The sequence below is a fragment of the Aedes aegypti genome, chromosome 3, assembly GCF_002204515.2.
Source record: "Aedes aegypti strain LVP_AGWG chromosome 3, AaegL5.0 Primary Assembly, whole genome shotgun sequence".
NCBI classification, from domain to species: domain Eukaryota; kingdom Metazoa; phylum Arthropoda; class Insecta; order Diptera; family Culicidae; genus Aedes; species Aedes aegypti.
In genome coordinates this window covers 292266603-292290455 of record NC_035109.1, presented here as the reverse complement: position 1 = coordinate 292290455, position 23853 = coordinate 292266603, and the positions used below count along the sequence as shown (strand labels likewise).

Below are 23853 nucleotides of genomic sequence, written 5' to 3'. Positions count from 1 at the left end.
TTTTTTAAGAACATGTTCAACAGTGGCGTTAGAGTCTGTCGATGTCTCTCTAAAATTTTGCACCAGGATTTCTTGAAAGCAAAAAAGAGACATTAGTAACCTTTTTGAGTATAAAAGAGATTTCAGAGACCTTCCATTAAAAATATAGAGACTTTTTAAGGACTTGCATGAAAATAGTGACCAAATCTCTAAAAAGAGATATGCTACCTGCTGCAGTCCTGACATTTGGCAAAGCGTGTTTTATAGATATAGACCTCAATCAATAGAGAAAATACAAACAATTGATCAACCGAAATATGTGGATACAGAAATGGACTAGAAGTTTCAGAAATTCTTTCTTTTAAATTTATTCATCAGTATTTATGTTCAGATGAGCAGCTACGGGCAAACTGGCGATATCGCCCTGCCGTTTGTGGCTTTTCATGTGCCGATTCAGATGATCCTTCTGACTGAACATGAACCCGCAAACCAAACAGGAGAACTTCTTGATCTTCATGTGCACCACGTCGACATGCCGCTTGAGACCCGCTAAAAATATAAAGAACCTTAGATATTGGAATTCGAATCTAGGACCTAGATTACCCTTGCTGCTGAACAGCGTCTGACAGATGGTACAGGAAATCTGTTCCGTCCTCTCGTGCTTTTCGTGGACATTCTTGATGTGTTGATTGACTTCGTGCTTCGAGGGCTTTTTCAGACCACAGTGGGGGCACTCAAAGTCCAAAATTCCCTGGTGCCGCTTCGTGTGGATGAGCAGTTTGGTTTTGGTGGGAAACTTCTTCGGGCAGAAAGTACATCTGAATGGCATCTCCTCCGGATTGTGAGAATACTTGTGTCGCTTGAGGGCAGCGTTTGTCGTGTAGGAGTTACCGCACGTGTCGCAGATGAACGGTATCTGTTCGGGGACTTGGTAGTTCGGATCATGATTCCGTTGCCGATGCCTTTTGACTCCCTCTCTGGTGGCAAACACCGCGTCACATCCGGGAAACTCGCACGGAATGGCGATCTTTTTGTCCGTGTGCTTCTGGATGTGATGGGTTTTGATGTTCCGGTACGTGATGAAGCTCTTGCCGCAGAGCTTGCACAGGAATGGCTTCAGGCCTTCGTGAACCCGCAGGTGGGCTTCCAGGCGATGTTCGTAGAAGAATTTCGAAGGACATTTTGGACAATTGATGAACTTCATCGGTGCCTTCTTGTTCGGGTTCACCGGATGGATTCTAGGCCTTCCTTTCGGCCGAGGAGCACCTCCACGGTTTCTGGTACGGGGTTTCTTCTGATCTGAGCTTTGGCTTTTCTTGTTGTTCTAAAAATATCTCGATTAATATTATATGTACCGCATTCATACACTTAAATTATTCCATCGACCTCAGCAAACTGATTGCCGAGGATCCAACACTTGTAAATTCGGTAGCTTTTAATACCGATACTTATTTTACCGATACGTCGATAATCCAATTTCCTCGCCGAGGTCTCCGCGAATGTAACCAAGATTCGTTAAACAAGTACAGAGGCTTCGGTAAAAGTTTTACCGAGAATTGACAAATACTACCCAGAGAATGGAGTCGAAAATCCGTTTACCGAGGTCGATTTCCAAATTAAAGTACGCAGTAAGCTCAATTCTTACCGATTTATGTTCCTTTATGTCATACACGCTATCGTCTCCATCTTCCTCGCTATCGTCGTTAACGCCATCGTAATCCTCATCTTCATCTTCATCATCATCCTCATCCTCTTCAGCACTATCATGTTTCTTTATGTCAATCTTGTCTTCCGGTTGATCAGTAGATTTTGGTTCAACTGTACTGTTTTCGTTTGTGAACTCATCTTCAGCTTCCAGTTTCACTTCGACGAGCATAGAATTTTCCCACGCTTCTACTTTCTGAAAAAGAATTTCATCGCTACATTTGACGGAAGCACTAACCTATTTTTTCCTGATATTACTCGGATTTTACATACAATTGTCTCACAGTTATAAAGCTACTAATAAAAAACACTTTCAAAGAAAACTTAGTCATGATTCATGTGTATCACGTTGCAAGGTCAAATTGCCGTCCAGATGTTGCTGAAAAGTATCTACCAAGATAACCAATAAGCCTTATTGTGGATCAAATCGTTGATATCTTGTTGTTGTAGTGCTAATCAGCTATTGAGGAGCTCTACTTTTGTCATTTCTGCGGAGTTTGTTCGTATCTCTTGTGATGTATAGAACCAGCATAATTGATTTCTATCCTGAACGATTTTCCACTATCGGCTTTGACTTCTCTGTTGAGCCTGCCTGCACCGTCATAATTCTACCAGATCAAGCTAAGTATGCTGTTTCGCTCAAGAAAAGTAAAAATTTCTGCGGAAGAAATGGTCAAGCAATTTTCTACAGTGAGCTCCATTTGAAATGACATTTCTTTTCAACTTCCCTTCATGCTGCAATGTATTGCCGCACCGCCACCAAACCGGATCGCGCCAGTGTGACTCGCGACGCGCCTCAACTCACGACATTTTGAAATCAGTGTTTTAGTGTAGCGCTGCATTCTAACGATTTCTATGAACACAGCGCACTATTCACATATTAGCTGCGTCGTTCAGGGCCCTAGAAAATAATAATAGGTCTATTCGAATGACGTCTCAAATCAGCTGATCGGGAAGCACTTTGACATTTCTTCTATGAAAATGACACCGGTCCTCCACCGATGTAAACAAATGCATAGACGGATCTGTCACATGAAAAGGCCTATTTCAAATACATCTTCTTCTTCTTTCTGGCGTTACGTCCCAACTGGGACAAAGCCTGCTTCTCAGATTAGTGTTGTTATGAGCACTTCCACAGTTATCAAATGAGAGCTTTCTTTGCCGATTGACCATTTTTGCATGTGTATATCGTGTGGCAGGTACGAAGATACTCTATGCCCTGGGAATCGAGAAAATTTCCTTTACGAAAAGATCCTCGACCAGCGGGATTCGAAACCACAACCCTCAGCATGGTCATGCTGAATAGCTGCGCGTTTACCACTACGGCTATCTGGGCCCCAATTTCAAATACATGTTGGTCTTGATTTCTACCGGATGCATAATACTGCTGAATACTAGTCCAGTCCGAAGTTGTCCAGATTTGACATTTACGAACATTTACATACTAAGCTTCAACTTGGAAACCGAGCAAAGTTCCGAGGAATCGAATGTAGTACTAGAAGCATTCTCAGCCCGAGTATTACGTGTTCATTTCGTCTTTAGATGCTTTCGATGGCTACTTCGAGAAACCGCAAATGCATTGATTCTAGGTTTCCTCTTAAAGCTAGGGATTCTGTTCCGCTCAAGAAAAGTAAAAATTTCTGCCCTAGAAATATCCTACAGTGAGCTCCATTTGAATTGACATTTCGTTTAAACAGCGTAGTGCGATCAAAGAAAAATACTTTTCTTGAGCATTTCTTGCAAGAAATTTGCCACACATCCAGATAGGCGATTACTTTTCTGTTGAAGTGCATACTTCGCTTAACTCGATGGCGTTTTTAAGATAGACATTGACTGTTGTAACTATTTTGTTTGGTATTTCTGAAGTTGTTCATTCAATCACTCATCTATTCAAATGTTACCCTTAGTTGATTCATAACTGTGAGATGACTGCATCAGTACCCAATACACAATTCTGTACGACTCTTACAGAATTACATTGAAATCAATCGCAGTGAGCGCCGACTTACCACATCCTTCAGTCGCTGATACACCTCCAGGCATTTCTTGCGGAATTTTTCAATGTGTTTCAAATCGGCAGCGCACTTGTTGCAAAATCGTATCTGACCCGGACTCTCCTCTTCCGGTTCTGGCTAAAAGTGCAAATAAATTTAACAAAAAATTCCAGGAACTTTCGTTTGTTTTTTTTTTCTCAACCTGGATGGCCGTCAGCCGATAGTAGACGCCGATGAGATCCTGAGTCGATTCGTCTTCATCCTGGCTGGCGGTCTGACCGCAAGCTCGACATAGCTCCATGGTTTTCGAGATATGTCAGAAGCCCTTAAAATGTCATCAATTACGTTGATTAATTATAAAACTATACAATTTTGTACTGCTCGGATGAAAAAAATAAAACACTTTTGACTCGAAATAGTACGAAGTAAAAATGAAGCAAAAGAGAATTATCAAAACAATTGCACATAAAATGAAAATGGTTCAAAACCATAATAAAATGCATGAAATATGAATCCGGGGTATCAGAGGAAGACCGAAAAAAGTTCGAAATTTCTTATTGGAATTCGATTTCATACTAGATTATGTCATTGGATGATTTTAAAGTTTTGACAGCTTGATGTTGCATACATCCAATCAATTGTCTGTCGTATTAAGTTCGTGAAAATCGTCTCATGTTATATCTTTTTTTCGCTAAGAAAAACTCCGGAAATAATGAATGTTTGTCGCGTATGCGGACGAACTTCAACGGATCCGTTCAGTTCGTATGGGAGTTTTGAGCCCTATGCCATCATATATCACCAGTTGACTGCCGTTCAGGTATGTAGAGCGTTGACGGGAAGTTCGATTTTTAAATGCACTTCCAATGGCATTTCAATGATATCATTCTCCAAATTTCTCGACTCATATTTGTTGTGAAACAAGATTTGTGTCGATTGCAGTAGGTGAATGGTGGTCATTAGCAGGCTATGAACAATTGATTCTTGACGACTTATTTCAATAGCTATGTCAGTTTAAGCAAAGGCGAAATAAGCGAAATAACGACCTCCATGTACCTTGCAGTTCCACAAATTTGTATGGCACATAAGGTAATAGAGCAAAATCCTTCTATTCTATTCTATTCTAAGCGCTTGCACAGCCAATATTGAAAAGCATCATGGAAATACCTATTTTTCCAGATATTTTCTTGTCAGTATTAATATTTGCAGAATATCAGCATGATACACACTTAAGGCCCAAGTAAAAATGGAGCAAATGTCAAAAGTGAAAAAGCAGTTTTCGTCGTTAAAATCGACAAATCGAAAAAAATAAAAACACACAGCTGTTTTATTTCCAAAATAAAAAGGCTGTGTGTTTTTATTTTTTTCGATTTGTTGATTTCGAGGGCGAAAACTGCTTTTTCATTTTTGACATTTGCTTCATTCTTAATTGCACCTTAAACGGTTTCGCCGAGAACCCAACAGCTGATATCTCGGTAATAATTTGACGATTCTCGGTAAAACTTTTACCGAGATCTCGGTAAACGTTTACCGAATCTCGGTAACGTTCGCCGAGATCTCGGCAAAAAATTCGGATTGCCGAAATCTCGGTAAAATAAGTACCGAGATTCGGCGTTAAAATTTACCGAGCTCTCAGCTGTTGAGTTCTCGGCGAAAAATTTTACTGAGGTCGGTGAAATAATTTAAGTGTGTACATGATATGATACAAATATTAAAATAGCCAGGCCCACTGTGCAGACTTTGGGGTTCAAGAAAATTGAAAAAATCATGACGATTAGGTTATTCACGCATGAATAAACTAATAGACAAAAAATTTCAATTCAAGGAAAGAAGAAACGGGGACAACCGTACCAACCGTTTCGATTCAGGGTTATAGGTAATATCGTTGGGAGTGGCGTTGCTAAGAAAGTTAATGCACACTCCATTGTTGTTCTCCTGGGTTGGGACATAGGTACTTCTTCCTCATGTCCTGGCTCAAGAGCCTTGGTTTAAGCGCCTTTGCTCGCTCTCTGAAACGAGATGGAAACTTATTGACCCTTTCCCGCAATTAAGGAAGTAAAACTGTTTCCCATAAATCATAAAAACATTTGTGCAAAATAATTAACATGATACCAAGAATATTAGATCAAAATGTAGATACAAAAATAGATAAGGATATGAATACTTGATTCATTTTACCAAATATGTGTGCAATTTGATCATAAATTGTAACACTGAGTATTAAAAACGATCTCACCAAATTTCAGTGGTCTGGTGTATTTGTACTCCTGGATTGTGGATCCCGCTGTTACCACCAATGATTCTGTATTGCGGCACTCAACAGTAGCTTTGTAGTGGTCAGCAAAAACAGCATTTTTCACTTCTAGGAGCATTGGTCTATTGGTGCATTTTTCCGTTTGCTACGTATGTACTCGGACGCTAAGATTCACACTAAATTTTGCTTCTTGTTGATCCACAAAGCCAACGCAACTTCCTCCAACTGAATCGGCTCGCACATTGATGGAAGTTCGGCAGCAGGAAAAACAGCAGCGCTTGATAAATCTGCTTGATGCACACACTTCAAAATTGGACTTGACAACGTAAATAAGCAATAAATGTAGCAAATAATCAAATATAAAACATTAGAAAAAACATAAAAAAAATCTTGAATTTGACGGACGGTATTTTTTTCACGTCCTTTGTTGAGCACAGCACACTACGATCTCAGGTAATAGAGCAAAATCCTTCTGAACAATATTCCCTTCAGGACATCAGGCCATGTTGAAAACTGAAACTACACAAACAACCGTTACCTCTAAAACAAGCCACCTTCACAATTCTTACCCAAAGACGTCTCCACTGCAGAGTGTGTGATGTATCTACTCTCCAACACTCCTCCTCAACACACAATCTCCGAAACTGCACTTCTGCTATCGAAATTTTCATGTTCTCTAAGCTCCTTCTGGAAACAAACTCCTGCTAGCCTCGAGCTTCTCCTGGTTCACTGGAACATCCTCCTCTTGGTCAACTGCACCGTTCTCCAAGTTTCTCCTAACTTTCAAGTTCCTTCAGCTCTTCCAGAGTTCGTCCTCTGATCAGACAGCATCCGCAGCTGTACAATCTCGTTCTCAGCATTTTGGCCTCTGACTTTGGATTTTGCTTCACCCACCTCCCGTACAGGCTCTACCCCCACTTTGAGGTTCTGCCTCCTTGCCCAGGTCCTAGCATATCTATCATGTCAGCTCTTCTCCTTTATTCAATGTCTGTGTATACATGTTTACAATCTTTTTCGCTCAAAACGCTACCTCTACATTGTGAATTCTTACCCAAAGACATGACCACTGAAGGGTGTGTGATGTATGTATCTGCTCTCCAACACACCAAACCTCCCCGTTTTAATGGTTTTGTCATATTACTGATATGCTGCAAATATGAATGTTGACAAGGAAAAGTAGTCATTTTCCAGGATTCTTTTAAGTATTGAATTTTTTATGAGTAAACTAGACTATACTTAGACAACGCCAAGCCTTCACGAACAACCCGGTATACCCAAGTAACCACTATCTGCTGATTCGCTTTTTTGGACTTATAGGGCTATTATACGGCTAATTTAGGGCCTGTTAGCTCTATATTAGCACACGGGTGAATAAAAGTGCTATTTTGTTACATTGGTTTGCATCAGGGTCTCGCTATCCTAGCTTACGATGACAAGAATGAAGTTAGTCTTTCGTATGGTGCGCAATGTTCATGCTTCGCTCGGATGTTGTCTGATGTTGGTACAGGCCGCTAATCTTTTACGCAACTGTTGCTTTAGATCCTCTAAATCAAATCACGCAGCCTTAACAGTTGGTTCAAACATGACTTCAAGGTGATAAACTTGCTGATCTCCTTTTTCAGGCAAATTGCTGGACCTATTGCCATCTGTTACGTTGCCGTTAGTCAGTGTTCCACATAATCGTGTCTTGCTATGTGGTCTCAAGTTTTGTGCGAAGTGGTTCCGGAATCGACTATTGAAACCTTCATCTAATAACTTACAATTTTTCACTAACCCAGCAGTTAGATCGCTAGGTATTCTTGCTGTCTCTTGAGAACCCTCGCCACTTTCAGGTTAGCATCCCGTTCCAGATCTGCGTCTGCCAGACAAGAGTTCTTCTATTCGAAAAGAATGTCCCTCCATGTAGCCGCATCCTTCGCGGCGATCGCCAATCGATCAATCAGTACCCGCCACCAGCCTTGATCGCATATTGGCCTACGATTCTTGGGCACCTCTTCTTTCTTTGTGGGCCTCGTGGCCGTGTGGTTAGTGTCGTCAGGCATTTAAGCGCATCGTGTCATGGGGGGTGGGTTCGATTCCTGCTTCAGCCAATGACACTTTTCGTCAGGAATGTTTCGCGGCTGTGCCACTGGAGCACGCTTGTCCGTTGTCTAGTGTTAAGTTACAGTCTGTGCAGCTAAATGGCTGAAAATGGTGTCCGTGTCTTTTTTTTCTCTTCCATGCTACCTCCCGTCCAGACTCCACCTCCTGTCTAGGCTCTACCCCCTCGTTGAGGGTTTTCCGCCTCGTCCAGGTCCTCTCTCCTCATCCAGGTGCTTCCTCGTGGTTCCTCATCGAAATCGCCTCAGCGTCCTTTTGGCATTCCTGGGCCCCATGCGCAAAACAACCAGGTTATCCCTTCCAACCGTCACCATCGTCGTCTCTTGATAACATCTCTTCTAGCTCTTCTAGCTGATCTATGATACACAAGACGAACGATCCTAGCCCAGACCAAGGCGTAACCTTCAGCTATTGGCCAGTAGATTTGAAGCGACTTCCGACACAGACTTCTACATATTTCGGCGGACCAGCAGCATTTCGTCTTTGAACTGCCAAGTCTCGTACGGAGCATCAGGATGTTGAAGTTTCCGCCGTCCATTTTTGTGCTTCTAGAAAACTATTGCTGGGCCCATAACCTGTGTTTCACAGTTTCTTCAGCTGTCCATCATTGATTGATCTTCTGTCGAGGACGGCCGTTCAACAACAGACTGCTTACAAGTCTTTGATTGTGGTAAGGAACTATGTCACGCTTTGCATTTCCGATGGAATGAAAGCAAAATCATCGAAATCCATGCTGTCTCTGACTAACGTTACCGGCATGCTGAGTCGAACAGGCTCCGTAGGACTCGGATGGGATGGGAACTGAGACATTGATCTCTTGGTTCAGACGAATGCCATTTACTTGGAATGCGACAATCCAATGAGATTAGCCATGCTGAATGTAGCGACAGACTTAGCTGAGAACAAGGTCATCCTTTACTACATGTTTTGCTATCAATCTTCATTCGTTTTCTGTGCTGAATGATCTACCGGGACAGGATGTCGATGTTTGTGATCGGGATATCCCATAACAAGAACATAAACTGAATCCATCTTTACAACTCTTGAGAACAAATCTAGTTCGAACTCTAACGCGTTTATTTTTCTTTTTTCAGTTACATGCCCATGAAGATGTACAACATTTAAAGATTTGTAAACTCTGCATAGGCCGGTTGCAGGACTTCGATGAATTTCGAAATGAATGCCTACGGAACCACTGGCAAATACACAGTGTGGTAAGAAAAAGTCTCAAAAGTTCCAAATCAACACCCTGAACGCCTGTATGTTTCAGAAAACCGAGCCATTGATATTGGACAAAGAGGAAGAAGAACTTGAAGAGCCAGATTTTGCCGACGCCGACTCGTATGATCCCGATCCGGAGCCGTTCGAAGAAGTTGGCGTTGATGTATCGTTCAACGCAGACTTCATATCCGAAGAAGACACCGAACCGAAAGTCAGAAAACGACGTGCCAAATATGGAAGTCTCAAGAAAGCACCGCCACCGAAGCCGACCTGCGATCAGTGCTCGGAAGTATTCCCAGATCTTCAACAGCTCAACGCCCACAAACGTATCCACGAGGGTCTGCTTCCGTTCGTCTGCGAAACCTGTAACATCGACTTCAGTTCCCTGCTGGATATGCAGCTGCACAACGTTCAGAACCATACCGAAATTCAAAGCATTCCCTGCGATCATCCCGGTTGCACCGAAACCTTCACGAGCCACCAAGGGTTACGTAGCCATCGATTGCGAGTTCACGACCCGAACTACGTCGAACCAGAACCGACCGCATTTATCTGCGAGATATGCGCCAATTCGTACACAACAAAGGAATCACTCAAGCGACATCGCTACTCGCATGTTCCCGATGAAAGGCCAAACATTTGTACCTTCTGTCCCCGGAAGTTTTCAACCGTTCATGCACTCAACATGCATCTGAACCGCCACAAGGGCATCAAGAACCAGGTGTGTCCTTACTGTGGCGTCCGGAAGACTACCAAAAACGAGCTCAGATCTCACATCAACAACATCCACAAAAAGGATCAACTGGCTCCGATGGCCGTCGATCTTGCCCTTCCGCCGAATCCTTTCGGAATGGAAAGCCTTCAATCTCTCGATAAACCCAAGAAACCTCTGAACAAGCAACAGCTGAAGCGAACTATGCGCAAGCAGAACCGCAACAGCGGTAAGGCCTACATCTCATCTACGAACGTCCTGATACCGGGCAAAAGCTTCCCGGAGAACTTCGACTGCAAGTGTCCGCGCAAGTGCCCGTCGCTGTTCAGCGCCAAGTCTGCCCTGGAGGCGTTCTTCAACTCGTACTGGGACCTGGCCGATTGGCACAAGCAGAACGTCTTCCTGCAGGAGATGTGCCGCAGCGTGGACATTGTTCGGCGTCGGTCCAAGTCGGGAGAGCAATCGGCCCGGACCCGTAGCTTCCACTATTTTATTCCGGACGGGCCAAACAAGGTGCGGGTGTGCAAGGGATTTTTCATCGGGATTCTGCAGATCAGCTGGGGTCGGTTGTATAGGCGAGTGGTCAAGAATTTGGATAAAGAGAAGAGCGAGTAAAATTGAAGTTTGTGGGGCTTCCTATTTGATTAGGATTAATTTGAAAGAACTTTCCGATCTTTTCATTCTATGGCAATACTTCCAAGGATGTTAAGCAATACATCCAAAAATTTCTTAGACAATACCTCCAGTGATTCCTCTGGGAATAACTCCAGGGATTTCACCGAGTACACCCCCGGGAAGCTTCCGGGAACACCTCCATGGATACCTCTGCATATGTACTCACTTCTTCCTCCAAAAATCCTTCTGTAAATTCTTCCGAGAATACCTCCCGAGATCCTTCCGAAAACTACTGAAAAATCCATTCCTTCCTTCTGGGAATTCTGTTAGGCCCTAATAGGGGGCACTCAACCTTGGTAACGGCGAGAAAAGGGCTCGCTATGAGGTGTTTTTTTCTGCGTTCTTATTACATGGTCGGGGGTCCGCGGACCCCCTGTTGAGAAACGTGGTATTAGCGACTCTTTCACTCATTCTATCAGGGATTTATCCAGAAATTCTTTAAGGATTCATCCATGAATTACTCCGGAAATTTCTCTTAGAATTCATTTTATATGGATTCTTCCGGAAGTTTTATCAGGAATTCCGCTGAAAATTCAAACGATGATTCCTCCAGAAATTCATTCAGTAATTCATCCAGAAATTCCTTCAGAGAAGTATTCAGGAACTTTGCTGGACATTTCTCTCCTCCGGGAATTCTTCCAGTGATTCTTCTGGCAATTTCTGTAGAGATGTTTTGGGGTGTCCATCAGGGATTCCTAACATAAATTTAGTTAGGCTTTCCACCGGGAATTCCTTCAGATATTTCTCCAAGAATTTCTTTAGAAATTGATCCAGAGCTTCCTTGGTACATTTCGCTTCTCCGGGAAATCCTTCAGGGTTCCCTCCAAGAGTTCTATGAGGAATTTCTTCCAAACCAATGGCTCAATACTTTTTTAATGAGGCTTTGGTGTAACGCTAGATTCGTTGGACAATGCCTGGATGCCGCTATGGGAAAGATACGATTCGCTACTATAGGAGATAATTTTCCGTTGAATCCAATTAGATTCTTATAAGAAAGTCAGGTGACTATCATATGGCATTTAAATGCATTTTGCTTTTGTTTTGATCATGTTCAGCAAACACGGAAGAATGTGGAAGAATGTGTACCATGTGTTTTATGTATGAAAAAACATTGTAAACATCTAAATAAGGTAGATCAATATATTCCACTGAGGCATCCCCTGAAAAGTATGTGCCTAGTCCATGGATTATATGTGCAGACATTATTATTTCAATGAGGATAAAGATTGGCGTTAACTCATTGATTTCGCACATACTTTACATATGCAAACCCCCATTGCAAAAATCCATGTAGGTTTGCACATGAATCAAATGGAGACTTTATCTTGAGTGTTGGTGAACTGTTGCAGAATAACTCACGAAAGCTCGAGGTCTAACAACTCATGACGGAAGATGTCCATTTCGATTCAACTGGAGGACCTGGACTTCATAGAAGAGGAACTTCACTTTGACGACAAGGTAAGCGATCGATCCAATCCGTACTTCGTAAATTCTCGACCTTACCAATCCGCAGGTCGCCGTTCTGTTCCTGCTCTATGGCCACCGGAACCCAAAATACGTCCTACAACTCTTGACCGTTGCGATCCGAGCTCCGGATGCGCGTACCCAGTTCCTCTCGGAGTGGGCCAATCTGGTAGCTAAGGGCGAGGTCAGCGCAAGTCGATGGCAATCGGAGCTGCTGGAAGCGCTTGCCATTGTTCAGGCCAATCTGTGTCTCCTGAAGTGCGGCTTCGATGATGAGGAACTTCGCGATCAGTTTCTGCCGCACGTCCCGGAACTGGCCACACATGTCCACCCGGTTCTGAAGGGGTTGTGGCTGTTATGCGAGAAGATGGATCGGGCTACAAGTGACAGGTTGGAGAACTACCTCAGGCAGAACTACGCTTTGGCCGTTATGGATTCTGAGTTCTTGGAGATGATCATGTTAGATATGATAGGGCAAGGTGTGATAAAGTTGGGTTCCAAGGAAGGTGGTCAAGTAAGTGATCTGAGCAATTTGATTGCCGCCTTCAAGGCGCTGGAAATGGAAGGACTGAAAGACTTCTGCAAAAACATTGAAAGCAACTTCAACCGAGATCTACAATCGGGAGAAAATCAATCGGACAATGCTAAGAGTACGCTGGTCGCTGAAGTGAAAGGACAGCCGGTCGACAACAGTGACCACTTGGAAAAGTATGTGATATCGTGGAAGAATGCGGGTCTGATCTTGATTATAAACCAGTTCCAGTTCTTCCGAGACTCCAATCCCGAACTGGCCGAATTACTTCCATCTGAACCGCTGAAGAACCGACGCGGCACCGAGGTGGACAAAATGGCAATTTTGAATCTGTTCACCAACCTCGGATACGAACCGATCGTGGTGGAGAATATACCTCACTTGGAGATAATGAACCAGGTGGAACAGGCTGTAGATCGCGTTGAGCCGCATCACTGTTCTCTGGTGATTTGCCTCCTATCGCATGGCCAAGAGGGCAAAGTCTATGGAAGCAACAGCATTCCGGTCAGCGTGAAGGCCATCGAACGGAAGATGGCCGCCAGGAAGTTGACGGGTAAGCCCAAACTGTTGTTTGTGCAGGCTTGCCAAGGATCCGGTTTGCAGACGGCCGTGGACGTGGCTCCCCGGTTAGAACACGACGGACCGTCCTCGGAAACGACGGCTTCGGTTTATGTGGACTTCCTGGTGGCCTGGTCAACCGTACCGGGATTCGCTTCCATTCGGCACATCGAGAAGGGATCCTGGTTCATTCAGGAGCTGTGCTCGAAGATTAGGCAATTGTACGAACGGTGAGTTGGGTGAGAAACTCAGAGGAGAGCTTGATGATCTGAACGTTTCTTCATCGTTTCAGGGACCATCTCATGGATATTCTAACGGCTGTGATAAACGATGTTTCGGCGAAGCGGGGCTACGAAAATGAATGCATGGTGCCAATTATTTACACTACCCTAAGGAAAAAACTGTATTTTGAAGCTTTGAAAGTAAAGTGATACATAATCAAAGGAACTTTAAACAGGTCAAAAATGCTTGAAATCACGAAACCAAAACCTTGCTCTTTTAAATGATAGATTGGAAGCCTAATATATCTGCCCTAAAAATTTCGGGAAGTGTCCTCGCAAATGTTTCAAAATTTGTATACGAAAAGTTGACGAAATATGGGCTGTACACTGTTTTTACACTGCCTATATGGTACTTCAACAAAACCAAGCTGAAAACGGCGGGTTCGCATCTCACCAGTCGAGGATCTTTTCGGATTGGAAATTCTCTCAATTCCCAGAGCATAGACTATCTTCGTACCTGCCACACGATATACGTATGCAAAAAATGGACAATTGGCAAAGAAAGCTCTCATTTTTTTTGCCTTCTAAGCAATGGGGGGATAATCTGCTCAACAGACTCCGGACCGAGGTCCGGGAGTGTGGGGTTGGGGGTCATTTACTACGTGCAAGCAGTAAACAGGACTACACCCCCGACCCACTAAACCATTTCCATTGCCGCCAAACCCTTCGTCTCTCCGGGACCACCAAGAAGGCATTGCTTCGGAGAGGGGCTATTGCACATCGCATCCTCCAGGTTAGCTGCGTAGCCATGCAGCAACGAACATCGATGACACGCTTAGGGGAGTCCACTAAGATAGCATGCTGGCGCTTTGCCAGCTTCCCAGGTGGTCCTCACCTCCCATTGTCCGCTGAAGGCGGGCAGGGTCGACCACTACGCCCGCGCCCAGCTGCACCGCAGGTATCAAGAACTGATACTGCGGGCTTCGCAGTTTGACCTACTGAAGGCTCAGGCCCTATAAGCTAGCACCAGCTGGGATTGCTGACGAAGGGGCCTCCACCTGCCCCGAGCAACCAGAGGCTCGTATCCAACCCAGTAGGCCGGCGCCACGACAGCAGCGCTACCAGGATGTTCTCCCCGCGGCCACTTAATCGCTGTAAGGGTCGATTTCAACCGTAGGGCACCGGTATGACCTACGTAGCCGACTGCGAACCTTTGGACCACCTGTTATTTAGCGTCTGCACTAGTCACTCCTCGAGTCCACTCGCCACCTCCTTTGGAGTTCCGAGACGATGTGGGTGATAGCCGATGAAACGGCATTCCAACCAGACTCGTCTTCACACATCCTCTGGACCAAATTGTCCGGAGTCGTGTCTCGACCGCATGTGGCTAACATGCGGTCACGCATTGTGCGGAAACGCGGGCACACGAACAAAACGTGTTCCGCCGTTTCCTCTAAACCTGCACAAACTGGACATTCGGGAGAACCCGCATGACCGAAACGGTGTAGATACTGTCTAAAGCAACCATGGCTCGAAAGGACCTGTGTTAGGTGGAATGTTAGTTCCCCATGGCACCTATTGACCCAGATATCTAACCTCGGAATCAACCTGTGAGTCCACACTCCCTTGGTGGAACTGTCCCACGCACGCTGCCATTTGACCATGGAGGCCAGTCTGGCAGTCCTGCGTATGCCTCTTGTGCCGCGTCTTTCGAAGCACTCTATGTCTTCCATGATAAGGATACCAATAGGCACCATACCGGTGATGACACAGAGTGCATCGTGTGACACGGTACGGTACGCGCTCGCAACCCTCAGGCACATTAGCCTATAAGTACTCTCTAGCTTGCTACGGTAGCTATCAGGCGTTGCAGAATTCGCTCTCATTTGAGAATGAAGCACGATCAAAGCAAGCAAAGAAAAACATCCCATCTGTTGCGGTCCACGATCGTCATTGTATCGCAAGGTGTAACAAGTCTGATAAATGGAAGCAGCGAGCGAGAGCCCCAACGAGAGAGCGATGATAAAATTCATTTTTCTCGCTTGTTTACCGTTGGGGATAGGTGTTTTTCTTTACTGGCCCGATAAACAATCCACGAACTTCCAATAACAACAGTGTCCCCCAGGCTTGGAGCATGTTTAGAGGGGTTTTATCATGCACTACTATCCCCCCAATCTGATCAAACTTGTAGCAGTATACGATAAACAGTCTCTCATAATGTGCAGCATGTTATGATAGTTACAGAGAGCGATACGTGAGATATTCTCTCAATTTTCTCAGGATTCAATCCCTGGTAGCTATCGGTACTCAAAGCCGTGCCCCAAGCCGGGCCACCATACCTCAGTATGGACGAGGCGACACTGGCCAGAAGCTTACGATGGACATCATCCGGGACAGTGCCACAATAGCTGTGGAGGCTCTCTTGCAGGCATAATCGACAAGGCTACCGAAGGTAAGCTTATCGTCGCTATGATGATGATCGGCGACTGCACGATCACATCGAAGCGCTCCGTCAAACACTTGGTGAATCAAACACTACCGCCCAACTGGCACTATTAAATGCGTTCCTTACATCCAGAGCAGGGACGAAAAAAATCATGCTCACTATACTCAATTCACCGACATTTATGCCACCATCAAAGTAACCGCACTACCACCAATATGATTGTACCAATGAAGATGGCACAAAAGTAGATGGGCAAAACAAACAACGATACCCGTATGTCGTTGGTGTTTTTGATTATCAGAAGCAGAAGAGTGTCAGTTTTAGAAAATTGATTATCAATGAGGTTCATATTAATTAAAAACTATGCTGCTATACGGGTAATGAACGATCCGATGCACGGAATCGATTATATTGACGCGTCTTTAGTGTGCCTCGTGCAAAAATTACAATTTCCCGAAGCGGAATGTAAAAAAGTCAAGCTAGTTAGAATGAATATCATTTTTTGTTTCCGATTATCACAAAGCGGTTGAGTAGCAGCAGGTTAAAAGGAAACTGAAAATCTTGCGCAAGCGCTTTGCCAATCTGTGTTGTGTTGTCAAGGTGAGGATAAAAACAAATAAAAATCAATGAAGATTCTACCCAGCAAGTATCAATGTAGGCGAGGGTAGATTGAGTATTTTCGTCCCTGCATCCAGAGTCACTACTGCGCAGTAGCGAATACCCCTCCTCTTACGCTGGAGTGCTATCTCAGCGGTTTTCTTAACCGTCAGAATAGCGTCTACGGTGGACCTCCCTTTCCGGAAGCCGAGCTGGTTGCTTGAGAGACCATTTACACCCTCGGTGTACCTCAACAGTCTGTTGAGGATGATCTTCTCGAGCACCTTCCCCACCGTGTCAATCAAGCATATTGGTCTATACGCCGACGGGTCACCGGGTGGTTTCCCCGCCTTTGGCAATAGTACCAGGCACTGCCTCTTCCACACATCTGGAAATCCTCCCTCGTCCAGGCATATCTGCATAGCAGATCTGAACATACCGGGAGCCTCCAAGATTGCGACTTTGAGGGCCAGGTTTGGAACTCCGTCCCTACATCCCCAATCCCTACAAGTTCCTCATCGGTTGCTCTATCCTCATCGCCAACCCAAATCCCCGGCTGTCCTACAAAAGGAGGCCATGGGCTAGGGTTGTGGCGCGGAAAGAGCCCCTCGATGATCCCCTGCAGCATCTGTGGAGATTGCTCCGTAGGAGCAATTGCACCTCTTGTCTTCGCCATAACGATCCTGTAGGCATCACCCCACGGGTTCGCGTTGGCACTCTGACAGAGTCCCTCAAAGCAGGCCTTTTTGCTTGCCCTTATCTCGGACTTCAGCGCGACTTTGACAGCGGTGAACACCGCCCGTCGTTCTTCACGCTCCTGCTGGGTACGTGCTCGCTGCATCCGTCTCCTGACCCGTAGGCAACCTCTCAGTTTACAACTGTTGAAGTGCTCATAAGAACACCATCCTGAGAAGCAGGCTCTGTCCCGGCTCTGTCTGGGACGTAACGCCAGAGAGAAGAAGAAGAAGAAGATATGTATTTTCTATGATTTAATTGAATTGAATTGAATCAGAAAGTGGGCATGTAATTCAGCCATTCGTTCGAAGTTTCCTTCTTCAGGTATTATTTCGAAACTTTGTTCAAGAGTTTATCAGGTATTTTTTTTCAAGAGGAAAAAACACAGGATATTTCCAGGAAAAACAGCAGAGATTTGTTCCAGGAATTCCTCAAAGAAGTCGTCAGTCCTGCAGAGAGCTGTCGAGGATAAGTTGAGATTTCTTCTAAAACTGTCATTTAGAACTTCTTTAAGATTTCAACAAATTTGATTGAGGAAACCTTCAATAGATACTCTAGAGTTTTCTGCAAACTTTTTTTTATATGATTTCTTTTCTCAAAGAAATCCATATAAAAATAGACTGAATTACAGAAAAAATCGCCGAACCGCTGTCCGCTAGAATGGCTCTGGCACGTTCCATCAGTGTTCTGTTCATCCTCTCAGACACGCCATTCTGTTGTGGCGTGTAAGGGATGGTAGTTTCCAACGCTATTCCTTTGCTCCGACAAAAACGACGCATTTCACCACCGACGTACTCTCCTCCATTGTCGGTCCGAAGCCGGGAGATTCTCGATCCGAAGCGAGCGGTTACAAGAGCTTCATATTCGCGAAAACAATGAACTACAGTTAACTCTCCCTTACTCGATATTGAAGGGACCATCGAGTTAGGGAGGTATCGAGTTACAGAACACAAAACCAGTGCAACTGCCATCCAAGGGACCATCGAGTTAGCCATGAAAACCAACTTTTACTATGGTTCTCTAACTCGATATCGAGATACGGAATATCGAGTAAGGGAGAGTTAGCTGTACTTCGTCCTTGGACGACATGAGATAGATTATCGTGAAGTGGGAATAGTCATCAATGAAGGAGACGTAAAACCTTTTCCCATCCGGGTGTGCGGGGTCATTGGGCCACAGACGTCGCTATGAACAAGCTCCAAGGTTCGCGTCGATCGCCTCTCTTCGGTGGGTTTAAATGGTAATCTAACAATCTTACCTTATAAGCACGGCTCACACACGACGGTATCATCGTCGAACTCCGTAAGATTGAAGCCTTCCACCATTTTATGCCGGACGAGCTGCTTGAGACCATCGTTACCAACATGTCCAGAACGCTGATGCCACTGCAACGCATTCCGCGACACTTTCCCGGAAACTAAGGCACATCCCATTTCACTTTCTTTGCAGTACACATCCAGCTCGTATAGTTTGTCCTTGAGCCAACCTACTGCCCAAGTTACACCATCCTTTGACACTTCTGCTTTTTCCTTATCAAAACTCACTTTGAATCCCAGTCGTGTGATTCGTTTAACGGAAAACAGGTTGCAGCTTAAGCCAGGCAAATATAACACGTCTTTGGCTTCACACTTCGTGGTTTCCCCGTTGACACGCACGTAAATCATAACATGGCCACTGCATTCGACTACAAGATTCTGTCCATTTGCCACCAAAATCTCGATCGGATTCACTAAACGACGCATGGACACAAAGAACCGAGAGTCATTGACCATATGGTCTGTCGCGCCCGAGTCGAGATACCAACCAATCTTCACAAAATCTTCCATATCGGTTGCCACGAAAGCCACTTCTGGTTTTTCTTCTCGCACACCAATGTTTGCTTTCTGCGTACTGCCCGCGTCGTTTTTCGGTTTCTTCTCATTCACTTTTTCTTTCGCCGGCACGCGGCATTCGGCCTTTTTGTGGCCCACTTTTCCACACCGATAACACTTCATCTTCATCTTATGCTTGCTCGCCATCGCCACACCATCACTGCCGCCCTCTTGAGCAGCTGAGTCGAAATTTCGACGCTTCATGTCCACATCCATTAGGCGCTTTTTGACGAAATCCATTTCAACGCCCCCCGGGAGTGTTTCAATTGCCGTAACGACGGAATCGAAAGACGACGGCAACGTCAGCAATAAGTGACAGATTGCGTCCGAGTCATCCACGTTGGCACCGCTCCCTTTGAGTTCCCGAATCAGTCGATCAAAGCGCATCAAATGTTCCGACATCGTCGAACCGGCTCCTTCGGTATACTTGAGCGTAAGCAACTGTTTTCGGATGTACAGCTGACCTGCAACACCACGCTTTTCGAAGATGTTCCTCAGTGTGTTCCAAATCACTTTCGGCGTTTTACAATCTTTAATCAATTCCAATTGACTGTCTGCCACCGCCTGCACGATGAGTGATTTGCACTTTTTCTCCTGCGATTTTCTCTCCAACACTTTCTTCTTCTTCTCTGCCTTCACTTGTGCCGCATCATCATCCTCCTCTTGCAACTCTTCAATTTCTTCCACCTCGCGTTCGAGGCAATCCAACAAATCGAAGGTATCAAGAACCGTTTCCATCCGGAAGCGCCAATTATGGAATCCGGAACCATCAAACGGTGTGATTTTCGCCTTTTCTTCCATGTCTGGGGCCATAACCTAAAAGCGAACGCGCAGACCGACTAGACTCGACGACCGAAGGACTCAGAGAGAGAGAAAATGAAACACTTGTTGTTTGTAGAAAACGCACTTTAGAATGAATTTATTGAAAGCAACCTTTTGACATTTTAATGCAGGGCCGCCTCTTTGCGGATACAGTTCATGGTTTGTCTCTGTTGTGTGTAGTGTTGATCAAGGGGTATACGACTGCACTCTAACATTTTTCCATAGAATAAACCTTCGTGGATTTTCTAGGAAGAATTTCTGAGATATCATCATTGGATTGCGGAAGCAATTTCGGGAGGAGAACTTGAGAAATCACTGGAGGAATTTCAGAACGTATTCCTGGGAGAATTGCAGAAGGAATCTAATGACTTTTAATATTTTTTTCAAGATAATCCCATCGTTTTCTCAAGATATCAACAAAAATTTCCATTTAGAATATCTTCGAGAAGTCAGCCAGTATTTTCCCTGCAGTTTAACAATTCAACCAGAAATTCATCTAACAACACCTTAGGATAGTTCTCCTTCGGTTTGAAATTCTGGACATTCTAGTCAAATGGCCCGCTCCCATTGGTTGGACAGAAAACAATAGTCTAAAATAGACTTGTAAACTATGGATTGTGATACATCTACCACAAATCAATGATATACATCGACAACCATTACTTCACTTCCGTTTTTTATTCGGACTTTTCCTACCCAAACATTTGTACAGCCGTCCGGCGCTAATCTGCAGTATACCCAAAAAGTACTTCTGGCAAACCCGCACGTTATCCTGCTCGCTCGGAATAAAGTACTGGAACTGCAGGGTCCGCTCCGAGCGCGGATTAAGTTCGGACCGCGGCCGGTGCCGATTCACGTCCACCCCCTTTACCTGATCCGCCACGAGGGCATTCTGCTTGTGCCAATCGCCAAGGTTCCAAAACGAGCCGAAAAACTGCTCCAGAATAGCCTCGGACGCGAAGTTACCCTTGCAGTTTTTGGGACACCCGCAGTCGAACCGCTCCTGAAAGGACTTACCCTTCACCAGAACGTTATCCTTCCGGACGTACGCTTTGCCGTTGTTCCGGTTGATCTTCCTCACGTTGCGAATTCGATCGGTATCCTTCTTAGGTTTCTCTTTAAGGAACGTAATTTCTTCGGCACTGGTGGCGGCGGCAATATCCGCGGGCTGTCCGTCACAGGCCACATGGTCAGTCAATCCCCGCTCCTTCGAATGGACATTCTTTATATGCGACACCAACTCGCCTTTGGTCACCTTTGCCACTCCGCAGTACGGACACACGTGGCTCCGAATGTTTTCGTGGCGCAGCATGTGCTTTTTGAGCTTATGCGGTAGAGAAAACCTCAGGAAGCAAATCTCACACATGTAAGGCTTTTCCTCCGTTTCGTGAACGGCATATCTGTGCCGTCGGAGTTTCTGACTGTTATCGAACGAATCACCACACGCTTCGCATATGCTGACCCTGGGCTGCGGTTTAGTGTAGTTCGGATCGTGGACCTTGATCTTGTGCTGCCTCAAAGCTTGATGACTGGCGAATTGCTCCGTACAGTCAGGGTGATCGCAGTCCCAAGTCTTCTGCTGCGTATGCTGCTCGGCGTAATGCAGTTTCGTTTCCAAGAGAGTGGGGAACTCCCTCTCGCAAGTTTCGCAATAGAACGGCGTTAGACCGGCATGGCCTCGCCTATGCGCAACCATCAACAGTTGGTCCTGGAAAACCTCCGTACATTGATCGCAGCTGTATTGAATTGCTTTCTGGGTTGACTTTTTGCTGCCACGTTTCATACGTTTTCTTTTGGGTGCAGTTCCCGGTTCATCATCTTCTTCTTCCGAGAGAAATTCGCTCTTAACGGGATCTTCACTAGGAACGAACATCACCGACGTGAAGGGCTGTAATTTCAACGTGTAATAAATAAATTTCGCGGGAGAATAGGATCATGTTCGGCATGCAGCACGTTCATTTCTCAATTGAGATATTGTAAAACACCACAATTCAAGCTAATCTAGGTTTACTGCAAAGCAAGTCCATATATTCGAAAATTTTATAAGCTAGTCAGTGGACATTGTTGGGAGTGTGATGTTTGTGTATGTTAAAAATGTTATTACTCGTATTTGTCCTTGATTTTCAAATATAAATTCAGGTATTTGCTCAATGTTTCCTACAGATATTATTTTAAATATTTGATAAGGAATTCCTATACTGATTCTTTTAAGAAATTCATGAAAATTACTTCAAAAGTTTTGTTCAAGACATCTTCAAGCGTTTTGTTAAAAATAATCCCAAAAATGCTAACTGGATGGATGGCCTCATTTGCCCTCTCTTCAAAAAAGGGCATAGATTGGAGTGCGCCAATTACCGAGGAATAACACTCCTCAATTCGGCGTACAAAATAATGTCACGTATTCTGTTCAACAGATTGAGACCGCTTGAAGAGTCCTTCGTCGGCGAATACCAAGCTGGTTTTCGTGAGGGCCGATCGACGTCGGATCAAATGTTTACCCTGCGACAGATCCTCGATAAATTCCGGGAGTACAACTTGCAGATTCATCATCTGTTCATTGATTTCAAGGCGGCGTACGATTCAGTTAAAAGAAACGAGTTGTGGGAAATAATGATGGAACATGGCTTTCCGACGAAGCTGATTAGACTGATTCGTGCAACGTTGAAAGGATCGAAATCAAGTATACGTGTTGCGGATGAGATTTCCACATCCTTCGTAACCTTAGACGAACTGAAGCAGGGCGATGCACTTTCAAACCTATTGTTCAACATAGCGTTAGAAGGAGCAATAAGGAGAGCTTGCGTGCATAGGAATGGCACTATTATCACACGTTCGTATATGCTCCTTGGTTTTGCGGACGATATCGACATAATCGGGATTGATCGCCGAGCCGTGGAAGAGGCATACATGCCTTTTTAAAGGGAGACAACGCGAATTGGGCTCATTATCAATACCACGAAGACAAAGTACATGGTCGCTGGTAAACATCGTAGGCCCATAGGTGATGTTGGTAGTGAGGTGGTGATAGGTGGTGATATTTTTGAAGTAGTTGAAGAATTGGTGTACCTTGGAACTCTATTGACTTGCGATAATGATGTTACCCGCGAGGTTAAAAGGCGTATTGCAGCTGCGAGTCGGGCTTTTTACGGACTTCGTAACCAAACTCGAGTTGTACAAGACTCTAATTCTTCCGGTAGCTCTGTACGTTTAACAGTTCAAGCATACGTAACTTACAGATCCATTTAAAAGAAGGAAAGCTTGAAGATACACATTCAAAATAGTGAAGAGCATGATTCGCAGAAAAATATTGTATATGTGTAATTTTTTCGAGCTTTACAATTTTTTGAATTTTGTTTGTCGATGAAAAAACGTCCAAAAACATCATAATGGACGATAATCTATAAAATCTGTTTAAAATTGATGAGAATAAATCATTTTATTATCAAATTGTATTAATTTCTAAAAGTGTCCAAAGTAGCCCCTTTTTTATTGAAGGACACATTTTTTTCGCTATTCAAACAATATTTTTATTTCTTGATGGATTTGTCTCATATTTTGCATTTTGTTACGCACATATACAACAAAGATATATGCAAGAATTATCGAAATCTATCCATAATTCTTCGAGATACAAATCCTCAAAGTTGAAGAATGTTGAAATAATGTCAAAAGAAGCCCAGTTTGACGGTGCTTGAATATAGAGTGAATCAAACCCGAAAGAATATAAAGAGACTCACACATCAATCACTTGGACATGAAGTCATTCAAACTTGAACCACTTGTATATGAAGAGATTCTGACTTGAATAATTTGAATATGATGGATATGAGTCCTGACTGAGTTACTCGCACATGGAGTAAGTCATACAAGAATCACTAGAATATGAATCAGATATGATACAATTGAATATACAATTGATCAGACCTGAATCACTTTAAATTAATATGATTCCGTCCCTAATCACTTCAACT

General features: G+C 44.3%; 3 protein-coding genes across 3 annotated transcripts; 2 read left to right on the top strand and 1 right to left on the bottom strand.

Annotated features, from left to right (window-relative positions):
* Positions 1 to 322: 322 nt before the first annotated feature.
* On the bottom strand, positions 323 to 4127 carry LOC5563820 (zinc finger protein 652-B). Its single transcript, XM_001648051.2, has 5 exons — positions 3880 to 4127; positions 3693 to 3815; positions 1625 to 1879; positions 583 to 1303; positions 323 to 528 (listed from the first exon to the last, which is right to left on the bottom strand). Exons 1-5 carry the CDS (start codon positions 3976 to 3978, stop codon positions 347 to 349), a joined length of 1380 nt encoding a protein of 459 aa, XP_001648101.2. The 5' UTR covers positions 3979 to 4127; the 3' UTR covers positions 323 to 346.
* A 160-nt stretch (positions 4128 to 4287) lies between these two features.
* On the top strand, positions 4288 to 10600 carry LOC5563817 (zinc finger protein 260). Its single transcript, XM_021855924.1, has 3 exons — positions 4288 to 4494; positions 9123 to 9242; positions 9299 to 10600. The coding sequence occupies exons 1-3, from the start codon at positions 4390 to 4392 to the stop codon at positions 10574 to 10576; spliced, it is 1503 nt and encodes a 500-aa protein (XP_021711616.1). The 5' UTR covers positions 4288 to 4389; the 3' UTR covers positions 10577 to 10600.
* A 1099-nt stretch (positions 10601 to 11699) lies between these two features.
* On the top strand, positions 11700 to 13644 carry LOC5563818 (caspase-8). The gene is made up of 4 exons (XM_021855925.1): positions 11700 to 11766; positions 11986 to 12094; positions 12150 to 13420; positions 13483 to 13644. The coding sequence occupies exons 2-4, from the start codon at positions 12029 to 12031 to the stop codon at positions 13619 to 13621; spliced, it is 1476 nt and encodes a 491-aa protein (XP_021711617.1). The 5' UTR covers positions 11700 to 11766; positions 11986 to 12028; the 3' UTR covers positions 13622 to 13644.
* The last annotated feature ends 10209 nt before the right edge of the window (positions 13645 to 23853 follow it).

Coding starts and splice junctions, on each gene's coding strand:
- LOC5563820 (XM_001648051.2), bottom strand. CDS start 3,978: ATGGAGCTATGTCGAGCTTGCGGTCAGACCGCCAGCCAGGATGAAGAC. Junction 1,880..3,692: donor ATCAGCGACTGAAGGATGTG/GTAAGTCGGCGC, acceptor ATTCTTTTTCAG/AAAGTAGAAGCGTGGGAAAA. Junction 1,304..1,624: donor ACATAAAGGAACATAAATCG/GTAAGAATTGAG, acceptor AGATATTTTTAG/AACAACAAGAAAAGCCAAAG.
- LOC5563817 (XM_021855924.1), top strand. CDS start 4,390: ATGAATGTTTGTCGCGTATGCGGACGAACTTCAACGGATCCGTTCAGT. Junction 4,495..9,122: donor ACCAGTTGACTGCCGTTCAG/GTATGTAGAGCG, acceptor TTCTTTTTTCAG/TTACATGCCCATGAAGATGT. Junction 9,243..9,298: donor ACTGGCAAATACACAGTGTG/GTAAGAAAAAGT, acceptor TGTATGTTTCAG/AAAACCGAGCCATTGATATT.
- LOC5563818 (XM_021855925.1), top strand. CDS start 12,029: ATGTCCATTTCGATTCAACTGGAGGACCTGGACTTCATAGAAGAGGAA. Junction 12,095..12,149: donor AACTTCACTTTGACGACAAG/GTAAGCGATCGA, acceptor ACCAATCCGCAG/GTCGCCGTTCTGTTCCTGCT. Junction 13,421..13,482: donor ATTAGGCAATTGTACGAACG/GTGAGTTGGGTG, acceptor TCATCGTTTCAG/GGACCATCTCATGGATATTC.